The sequence below is a fragment of the Physella acuta genome, unplaced genomic scaffold (genome assembly GCF_028476545.2).
Source record: "Physella acuta isolate Inbredline_101_S28 unplaced genomic scaffold, ASM2847654v3 ptg000533l, whole genome shotgun sequence".
Taxonomy (NCBI): Eukaryota; Metazoa; Mollusca; class Gastropoda; family Physidae; genus Physella; species Physella acuta.
In genome coordinates this window covers 294,648-306,114 of record NW_026732052.1, presented here as the reverse complement: position 1 = coordinate 306,114, position 11,467 = coordinate 294,648, and the positions used below count along the sequence as shown (strand labels likewise).

Below are 11,467 nucleotides of genomic sequence, written 5' to 3'. Positions count from 1 at the left end.
CTGTATACCTGTCATAAAAGAAATTTTTAATATTGGTATCAAACTAATAGACTCTACCTAAAAGAGGAGTGTTATGATGTGTGAACCATTGTATTACAGTAATGGATACTATGATTAGGATCAGGGGCGGAACTACAGTGCCGCCAGACCCCGCAATGCGGGGGGGCCCACGACGTTTAGGGGCCCAATTCCGACCAAAAAAACAATGAATTTTCTTTTCATTAATAATGTTTTTCGTGCACCTTGATAGTAGTTTTGTAAAAAACAAACAGGTCTACTGTAGCAGTGATTGTTCTAAAGTAACTAACACACATTGTTGCGTAGAAAAATATTAAATCTACAAGAGCTCTACTTTGAAAGATAGGCAAACGTTCACACTACTTCCATGACTTTACTTATCAGATCTATTTTCTTTTAACATAAAATTAAATCGTCGTCTCAATTTACCATTCCCTTATTCAACCTTTTTCCAAAAACATAGCTTCGCCTACTCTGGTTCTAATTTGTGGAACAATCTTCCTAATAAAATAAAGCTATCTAGATCTGAAAATATATTCAAATCTAAATTAAAACTAAAATTATTTAATGACCTAACTGACTCATTGTAACATTTCTCATTCATCTATTATATTCTCTTTTTTATCTCATTATGTATGATAGCTATGTACCATTGTTTCTTTATTCCACATTTTCAGTGCTATGTGTTACTGCTATGTGTTATTGAATTGCTTTATTTGTTTAAACGGCCAATGTGAAAAAAGGCCTTTGTGCCTACAATTGTAACCGTTGTTTGAATAAATTTGAATAAATTTGAAATTTGACTTACTGCCCTTTACCAAAACACGGGTGCTCATAAAGCTCATTTAAATAGTTTTGTACTATGTAAATTAAAGAGCCACTTATTCTCTTAATTATTACTTAAATAAGGCATTTTAAAGAATCCTATAGTTATAAAAATTAATGAATTCAAAACTAATAATATAAATACAAAAAATCATAAAAATAAACATAACGCGAAAAACCATTTCAAAATCAAGCTTACGTGCTTATATAATTTTGACCAGCCAGCAATCTGATCACAATTTTCGGTAAACAAAGACGTAATACAAACATTTGTAAAACACGATTATTGCGGGCCCGAAATGAGTTCGGAGTTATTGTTGTCTGGTTCGTTATCTCAGAGTGGTTATACATTGCAATAAAATAGATTAACATATTTAGGTAATAGACTATTTAATATTTTGAGAAGCGGGCTACTTATATATATATGTATATATATATATATATATATATATATATATATATATATATATATATATATATATATATATATATATATATATATATATATATATATATATATATATATATATATATATATATATAAGGGGGCCCAAAAATTTTTTTTGCGGGGGAGCCTTTTTTTTCTAGTTCCGCCACTGATTAGGATTAATGCTATGGTATAACTTGGATTTGGGTTTGATTAATAATATATAATTGTTGGCTTTCAAATACCGATGGTTGATTTAATAAACAACATTAGTTTACTACTTTCCGTAGACTATTACCCCTTTCCAGAAAATTTAATATTTATTTCATTTTTATATAGGCGTGCCAACAACAACAACAAAACCACCCCTTCCCCTTCCTTCACGTTCATGAAAAGTGTTCACACTTTTTTTCACCCTGATTGCTAAAATCGGAGTCGTGAATGACGTAACATGGTCGCAGATTACTTAATATCAGTAATGTCATTACAAAGTGTGATGTAACGGGGTAGTTTGTCTCGAATTTGTGAGTTGTGTTTCTAAAACACTCTAAACTAAGTCCTGTCATCCCTTTTTTTCACAATGGTTTGATCTGTTCTGACACCCCTACTTCTCTCAATAATGTAATTAACAATAAATTGTTTCCATTTCCGCAGTTGAAACCCCTATTTTAGAAGATTCCATTATTATTGCATTATTGAACAGTGATGAGTGGTGATAAAATTAAACTCCCCTTCTTACTCCACCCCACCCTCCCCCTTCCATTGTCGCATCAAAATGTACTGTTGACTTTTTGAAAAGCGTAATAACGCGATGTCGTAAATGACGTAACAAGGTCACTGGTTATGTAACATCAGTTACTTCATTAAAATGTTATGTAACCAGGCATAGGCTGGTCTCGACTTTGTGGGTTGTGTTTCTGAAACACTCAAACTTAAGTCTTGTCATCTGTGTTTTTTACAATGGTTTGATCGTTTCTGACACACCTACTTCTTTACTTAATTTTCTGCACGCGCATGTAAAAAATGCCTTAATATTGGTATCAAACTAATAGACTCTTCCTATAAGTGGTGTTTTATAATGAAGGAATCATAGTATTATTACCTGCAGTAATTTGGGCAAGGATTAGGGTTAGGTCTATGGTATACCTTGGATTTGATTTAATGGTTGGCTTTCAATTACCGATGGATGTTTAATAAACAACCGATTAGTTTAGGTCTACTACTTTCCGTAGGCTTACACCCCTTTTCAGAAGATTCCATATTTTTTTCAAAAGTTGTGCCAATAACAACAAAATCAATCCCCTTCCCCCTTACGTCATGTTCATGAAACGTGTTTACACTTTTTTTCAGTAATAAGTTCACAGGTTACGTAACATCAGTTAGGTCATTTAGAAGTATTATATAACGGGGTTCATGAAAAGTGTTCACACTTTTCCAACTTACCATCGGATTCGGGGATGAAGTAACAAGGACACAGGTTACATAACATCAGTTATGTCATTTAGAAGTATTATATAACGGGGTTCATGAAAAGTGTTCACACTTTTCCAACTTACCATCGGAGTCGTGGATGAAGTAACAAGGACACAGGTTACGTAACATCAGTTATGTCTTTATAATGTGTTATGTAACGGGGTAGTCGGTTTCGAATTTGTGAGTTGTGTACTTAAGAATGAAGTCTTGTCATCCCTTTTTTCACAATGGTTTGACCGGGTCTGTCACCCCTACTTTTTATTAATCGATTATTAGTTACGCGCACTATAAAAAAAAAAGTGTCATAAAATGTGTATCAAACTAATAGACTCTTCTTATAAGAGGTGTGTTATAGGTTTAGGTTTACTACTTTCCGTAGAGTATATTACGATATATCCGCCTTTAGAAGTATCACATTTTTACTTGTACATCATTAGCTTTTTACAAACACCTTCAAAAGTAGCTAACTGGTTATATTAAATTTGCCTTTCAATCATTAAAGTTGCAAAATAATATAGACTGAAGTGTATTCTAAGTTTATTGATTAATAGGTCAGTAGAAAATTGTCCTGACTCACATTTAACTAGAATTAATACGGGAGATGAAATTGTTTTCTAGAAGTCAGGTGTTTTTTTCTCATTTCCTTTTTTAAAAAAAATTTTGTGGGTCCACCTAATTTGCACATGTAGTGAAGTTCATCAACCCAAAGATTACACAAAAGATGAGTTTCGATATTTTTATTACTTTAAAATACTAGTATCTGTATATATATGCATCTGTGTGTCATTTACACAACAATGACATATTTACATGTATTAAACACATTTTACTATGTCATTTGCTTTTTTTTCTCAAAATACAACAAACAGACAAAGCATGCAGTTTCTTTAGACAACCTGACATGTAGTTTTCCAGTTTGTTCAGATCTGCTTGCTTTATCATCTCAAATTTACCTATCACTTGACTTAAAAGTTGATTACATAAACTGAGGGGAAGGGGTGAAGTGATTCAACTCTAATGGAGATTCATGCACAAAAAGATTGTTCTACATAAAGCAGGAAAAAAAAGCTAAAAAAATCCAGACCCAAAGCTTTAATGTATTCATTTGTATTTGTCTTCTGGGAACAGTATGCTAAGTGGACAAAATTCTGCCAGAGTACAATAGAAAATAATACATGGGAACCTGAGAACAGCCTCTCATATGCATTGCATGCCTGAAAGTTCTCAAGTGCCAGTTGCACAGAGAGGACTCAACAATATATTATAAAGTCTGTTTTTATGCTTGTTAATTTAAATGACATGGCAAAACATTTTTTAAAAGAGCTATCCTGAAAAAAAAGGACAAGTAAATTATAAAAATATTATAGATGGATATACAGCAAACCAAATAAGAACTCAAACAAGTAGAAAGAAATGAAAGTCAAGAAAGCAAACTGCAGAAACCTGATCGACTTATTTTAATTGTTTTACACCACAAGCAATTATACCAGAAAAAATAAAAATGCAAAAAAAAAAAAAAAAAAAAAAAAATAATTAAATCCAGTATTTTGTGATACCCCATATTTTTAAATTAGGAAAACCACCCCACTGTTAACTAAAAAAATCTCACTAGTAATATCACAGAAAAAATGTAAATAGATAAATGGTTAACTAGTCTTCAGTCAAACTGAATTCAAAACCATGGTTAACTTAAATCTTATTTAGCGAGTCCATAACTAAAAAGAATATTTCAAATGGGATTGAAAAGCAAGAAAAATAAATTTGACCAAAACTTTGGTTCATACAGTATGAATAAATATTTCATTTGGTTAATTTCTTTTAATCCAGAGGTAACAACAATCCCTCTTTTGTTATAATTGTTATTTGATAACATGTAAATATATCTGGGTACTAAAATAAATGGAACCTGTGAGTTCTGTAAGAAAACAGATTCAATAAGTAGAATTATACAAACATAATTTACTGAACCTACTGCCCACACAACAAAATATCAATCACTAAATTAGAAAGCATTTCTGAAACATCAGTTCAATTAATTTATCCTATTAGCTAATTTTACACATAATAAACAAGATTTATTTTGATGCATTTTTATACAATGGCTTAAACAAAAATACATATGATTTAAGAATGTGATATTTAAACAATTTTTCAGTGATAACATTTGAATGAATCGATTTAATTAAAAGTAAACACGTACCTAGATAATAATTAAGACATACTAATGTCAATTAACAATAAATTATGTAATATTTTACAAGCTGATGTTTACTTGATGTTTGTGCTTGTTTCAAGATGATCCAGTTTGTGTACAACATTCTACAATGTTTACTTACATTAATTGATGGGAAAAAAAACACAGCACTCAGCCTATAATACTGTTGTCGTCATAATTTAATCTAACTAAACAACCCACAGCAGCCAGCTCCACTGCTCTAAGTGGACTCACAAATTAGCAGGGAATCTAACTCTGGTGAGGCTTCATCTAGGGCATGACACGGCTCGTGCTGATTTTACTGCCCTGGTAAGGGTTAATGAAATCTAACTCTGGTGATGATAGTGTTGGGCAATGCATGACATAAATGTTGCTGACTTCTCCGTAGAGGGTTAATGGTCCAGGATCCTGAGGTTGCCAGATACAATCTTGTTCTCAAGTATAGACCCCATGGGAATGTCAATTTTTTCACCGTGGTTAGCTATGATGATCACAGTGCCCTGAAACAAAACAAAAAAAAATTGAATTTTTTTCAGTGATGAGCTATGAACCGAAAATACATGGACGTCAATTTTTTACGGTTAAAATTAAAATGAACAAAAACTGATAACTCATTAACTTTTTGGAGAATTTAAAGTATAAGATATCCAAGCACAATTTCATTAGGGTGCAGTAAGTGCTCAAATCTGTGAATGGGATCAGTGGCTAATTAAATACATGAACTTTGGTTAAACTAACCTATAGGCTACCATTTGATATTCATTTCTGGTACGATAACAGGATGGATGGGACTGCATACTAATTTATCATAGATTCTAATAAATGTTATTGCCGCAATGTAAATTCCTGTCAGATAATCTTTAAACTATTAGTAAAATACACCAGCAAACTTTAGAGTGGAGGTGCTACTTTTAAAAAATGATAAGTGTACAAGGACAAGAAACTTGACCTAAACATCTATAAATAGTTTGTACCCACCCATGAACGTCTAAAAATAGTTCCTAGTCCCTGTGGTACTCACCCTGAGACTGACATTTTTCCCAAAGTTGACATCACCTGCCACTGTCAGGTGATCTAGTTCAAGCAAGTCAGGAATGCTGGCAAAACGGTTTAAGAAGTCTTTCACCTGAAAAGTTTGTTTACATTTAGATTAAAAAAAGGGCTGTTAAGAAACTTTTGTTATTTTTTTTTTTTACATAGAAGCAGATCATTGTATTGAATTTTTAGGCTTAGTTTTTAAAGATGCATTTCTTAAAAATACAGGATTGGTGTATTATATAAGAACCTTTTTATACATCACTAATCTCAGTCTTAAAAAAATGCTTAGTTTTATCTAGATTATAAAAATAAAAATGTTTGATCAAAGGGATGTAACTGCCAGAATTTTTTTTGTTGGCCACACAAACCTTTGAGAACTGGTGGCCAAGCTTGACTAAAGGCACACTGGGAAATGACCTTTTGGGTGACATTTCCAGGGCCCCTGTCCTCATGGCATACAAGTTGCTCATCACTATCAAAAGATCAGAGGTTGTCTTGACAGGCAAGAAACGACTACGTGGCACATTGATACCTGGAACACAAGGGAGAATTTATTTTAAAAGCGTTCTATGTCACATGCATGATGTTAAAAGAATGATATTGCTAAGCTCTACAAAAAGGAGTATATTATTTTGCTTCTGTCAAAGAGAAAATATCTCAAATATTTAACTTAATATTTAACACAAAAACTAAATCCATTTGGTTGCCTGCACAATATTTTGATGAAGTGATGTGATTTAGTAATTACTTTATTATATCATAGATTTTTTTAAAAAATTGGGAATTTCTAATTAGTGCTGTTTCACTTGCCATATAATTAAAGTTCATTTAAAAAATGTACTAAGTGAGGTGTAAATCAACTGATAAAGAAATCCTTATCAATACATACCCACAGCCCTCTCAAAGCTTTTAATGGCAGCACCAACAGCAGTTTCCAGCTGGATAACATTCATACCATTGTCTAATGTCTGCAACAGGACAAACACATCAGCCAGATGTAACAATGGTAATAATCATAGCGGCTGATGTATACATATCATAAAGACTAGCTTATACATAACAGCAAGATGTAACAATGGAACAATCATAGCGGCTAACATATATAAGCCTTAAAAACTCCTCATGTATGGATTCGTTAGGATAGTCTCACCTTTGGGTTGACGATGATTTCCATGTGCAATGTTCCCTCTTCAACATTTCTCTTGATAGCAGGTAAACTTATCCACAGATTATTGGTATTAAAGATCCTGAATAAGAAAATATTGAATAAATCAATACACTTTTAGTTACTAGTTTGGTTTTTTTCAAAAAAAAAAAAAACCCTAATCCTACTTGGGTTTGCTGAGGTAAAATTATTTAATTAATGCTTTTAGCTAATTCCGGCAGAATTTAGAAAACTTATGTTTAAAAAAAAAAAAGAACTTACTTGAATTTACTGACACTTTTGAATTCATCAACCTTAAAAAAAAAGAGATAAAAAATGTATTACCTTAAAAAACTTAATAAAATAAAAAATAACATAACAGACAGGACATTGACAGCTTACGTGGTCAGATGGAACTTGGGCGTATTCTAAAAGTCTGAGCTTTCCTTCATATTCAATCAACGTACCACCCTGAAATGTATGACATACAATTTTATAAAAACTGAAAAAAAAATCTTCAATGGTTTGTCACAACTAAACTAAACACTGAAGCCATACCACTGTGATATTTTAGATTTGACTTTGTGAACAAACAAAAGAAACATTTAAGCATTACCCATACTATTGTAAGATATGACTATATATATATGATTTAGATACTGACTTACACTTTATTTAGGCTGGACAAATATTTTACTTTCTAATGCTGGCCAACTATTGATTATTAATATTACACAAATCAATGTTATAAAATGATCTAGCAAAGTACTTTTGAGGACATGATGATTTAAGATATACCTTGACATCAGCTCTTGTTTTGTCTGTAACTTCCATCACAAATTCTGGTGCCTCAAGTTCTGGAGTATTGAGGAGAAAACCCAAGATGTCTGGCTAGGTTAAGGTTTTTTTTTGTAGAGTAAATATATTGACCTCAACTTGATAAACTATTGTTTATCAGACATTTAGTCCAAATTTAAGTGATACACATTTTTTATTTTCTCCTTTTAATTCAATATAGCACTGAGATTTATAAATAGTGCTAAATGCTAAAAAAATATAGAGAGAATTAGTAAACAACAATATGAAAACTTTGAAAACTAAGTAGATGGAACTTATATATTCAAGTATCATAAAGTCCTCTCTTTAAATTTTCAAATGTTTTAACCTATTCATTCTTTAACAAATCCTTTTTATCAACTTACCCCCAGAACTCTTTTGTTAATAATGAATAATTCATTTTATTTTATTTTTAAATTTAAAATTTTCCTCAATTATTTCTTAACATTTCAAAATGGGATAACATTTTAAAAAAATGTTTAGTGCAGTTTCCCTACAGCAGTCAAACAAGTGACACAACGTGTACAAGGATACTAAGGTCCACTGTGGCTCCCATGTTATCAATGTTGGATATAAAGATGTACTTTTTGCCCTCGTTGATAAACTTGTCTAGGAGACCAGAGTTGTACAAGGAGTTGTAGACGTCACCGTGTCCAGGTGGATACCACCTGTAGGAGAGGATCCCAGGTGCTCAGGTTTATGATGTGAATAAAAGGTAACTAACAACAAGGTGTAACTACCATCTGTGGATCTCAGGTGTTCAAGTTTATGACATGAATAAAAGTTAACTAACAACAAAATGTAACTACCACTTATGGAAGGGGATCTCAGGTGTTCAAGTTTATGACATGAATAAAAGGTAACTAACAACAAGGTGTAACTACCACCTATGGAAGAGGATCTCAGATGTTCAAGTTTATGACGTGAATAAAAGGTAACTAACAACAAAATGTAACTACCACCTATTGAAGGGGATCTCAGATGTTCAAGTTCATGACGTGAATAAAAGGTAACTAACAACAAAATTTAACTACAACCTATGGATGAGGATCTCAGGTGTTCAAGTTTATGACATGAATAAAAGGTAACTAACAACAAAATTTAACTACAACCTATGGAAGAGGATCTCAGGTGTTCAAGTTTATGACATGAATAAAAGTTAACTAACAACAAGGTGTAACTACCACCTATGGAAGAGGATCTTAGATGTTCAAGTTTATGACATGAATAAAAGTTAACTATGATATAATTTTTATTTAATTTGGATGTTTGTTAAATGCAGCCCTTTATAAGTGCTGAAAGACTATTAAAAATAATGTCTGTATAGTTTATAGTTTGGCAAAGCTGTAAGGTCCGGCTAGCTCAAAATATTGGCTCTAGCACAGAGTTTTTTTTATATAAATAGCTAACGTTTTTTTTGAGTTAGTCATTTAAAGTAATCGTACAATGGAATGTTGTTTTTAATGTATAGGCCTATGTAATAAACATATCAGAAGTTTAAATAAACAAATATGCTGACTTTTCAGGGTGGATAACAAATAGATCTAATATTTTATTTACACATTTATTAAAAAAAAAAATCTGAACTACTAACCCTTCAATAGATTCCTCCCCAAAACTTCTCGGAACTGGCATAAGAGTATCTCTGTTGATTCTCGGATATCTGAAATTAGAGTTGCATTTTCATTGAAGATGTATTCAAGCCAATTAAGACTAAATGTGAATGAATATTTTAATCAACAGTTTTCAGATGAAAATAATACAGATTTAATTTAGTTTAAGTCCTTTTTATGTCTATAAAAATAGAAAACAGAACATGATGTAAACATATTCTAAGCCACAATTACATTCAATCAATAATCATGTTTCAAATAGGTGCTATTTTCTTAAGAAAAAGATAAAATTAAAAAAATTGGAGAGAATAAATCGTCACCTGACATGTACTAACCTGCTCTGGTTAAAAGTGACAATACTGACTTTGATTTGACTGTATTTCCTTAGGATTTTTTGAGTGTCCTCATCAGTATTGAATGAGTTCATTAGGACAAGAGGCACATCTACATCATAAGTTTTGTTAAGGTGCTGGAAAAGACAGACACATACATCGTAAGTTTTGTTAAGGTGCTAGAAAAATCGGTATTAATATCATAAGTTTTGTTAAAGGGTTAGAAAAGACAGACACATACATCATAAGTTTTGTTAAGGTGCTAGAAAAATAGGTATTTATATCATAAGTTTTGTTAAGGTGCTAAAAAAGACAGGTATACATTGTACATTTTGTTAAGGTGCTAGACAAGACAGACGCATACATCATACGTTTTATTAAGGTGATAGAAAAGGCAGACACGAACATACACACAGGCATTTTACAAATTTTGTTCAAGTGCTAGAAAAGACTAATATTTACATCAGAAGTTTTGTTAAGGTGTTAAAAAAGACAGGAATTACATAACATCATAAATTTTGTTAAGGTGCTAGAATAGACAAGAAAAATTGTTTTTTTCCAAATCATTACACAAGTAGGACATAATTTAACACACAAGCGCATCTGTTAAAGAATTCACTCAAACATAAAATTGTATGGCTTGTATTTATTGATCCAAAAATTACTGTAAGACTGGTACAACAGAGGCAACAAGGATTTGCATTTTTGGGTAACATTTTAGTTTAGTTAGTTTTAACCACAATTTTACTTTGTTAGTGCTCTGAGTTTGGGGAGAAGAGATTTATTTTGTGTTGTGTTTATTTAATTATTCTTCTTATTTTAAAAAAAAAAAAACCTGCTTTACATTTGAAAGAAAAGGCAAGATTTACTCTTTTTCTATTACTATGTTGAATGAAAAATTAAAATAAACTCATGTAAACTCAATTAATATTTAAAAAAAAAATTTTCTTCAGCATTATTTGAAAATTATAGCATTACATTTTTTAATAAAATAAATAAAAACTCAGTTTAAAAATATACTGAATTTTATAAAAATCTTATTATGTTTCAAAACAAATATTTTAAATACATTTAGTATAGTATTTTATAGTAATGTAGTAAACAAAAAAAAAATTTTGAGAAGAAAATGTCGTATCAATTTTACCTCAATTTGTTGAACATTCAAATCAAGGAAGGTCAGCTCATTGCGTACTTGTATTGCACTCTTTGGACCGGTGCAGCCCATGCTGGTACCCAGACCTCCATTCAACTTTATCACAACCAGCTTCCCCAGAAGTTCCTTCACACTGTTCTTGTCTGGGGTGTCTAGTGAGCTGTACTTGCGGATCTGGTTTGGTTAAACTAGCATTAGTTATTGGAACTAGGATTAACTATATCATCAGGGTTTCATGTTGGTGCCCCAGATGAAGTAGAGTTCATGTTTTAACAACCGTGTCATATATGGGAACAATGTAGTCAACACTCTGCAAAGTCACCTTAGTGTCTCTAATGTAAGTCAGGTACCCCTAAGAGCTGAGTGGACTCAGGGAGGTCAAACAGACTCAA

The 11,467-nt window shown here is 31.6% G+C and overlaps 1 protein-coding gene across 4 annotated transcripts in view; it reads right to left on the bottom strand.

The window, feature by feature from the left end:
- Positions 1-3,465: 3,465 nt before the first annotated feature.
- The window catches only part of LOC131945260 (UTP--glucose-1-phosphate uridylyltransferase), a 25,541-nt gene continuing 17,539 nt past the window's right edge, over positions 3,466-11,467 (bottom strand). For all 4 annotated transcript variants that reach the window (XM_059306335.1, XM_059306336.1, XM_059306334.1 and 1 more), the window contains exons 4-15: positions 11,067-11,249; positions 9,926-10,059; positions 9,572-9,640; positions 8,512-8,645; positions 7,939-8,027; positions 7,543-7,611; positions 7,423-7,454; positions 7,147-7,243; positions 6,886-6,964; positions 6,365-6,528; positions 5,980-6,084; positions 3,466-5,458 (exon numbers count right to left, since the gene is read on the bottom strand). In XM_059306335.1, the coding sequence (XP_059162318.1) occupies positions 5,351-5,458; positions 5,980-6,084; positions 6,365-6,528; positions 6,886-6,964; positions 7,147-7,243; positions 7,423-7,454; positions 7,543-7,611; positions 7,939-8,027; positions 8,512-8,645; positions 9,572-9,640; positions 9,926-10,059; positions 11,067-11,249 (1,263 nt within the window). In that variant the 3' untranslated portion in view covers positions 3,466-5,350. The remainder of the gene's footprint in view (positions 5,459-5,979; positions 6,085-6,364; positions 6,529-6,885; positions 6,965-7,146; positions 7,244-7,422; positions 7,455-7,542; positions 7,612-7,938; positions 8,028-8,511; positions 8,646-9,571; positions 9,641-9,925; positions 10,060-11,066; positions 11,250-11,467) is intronic.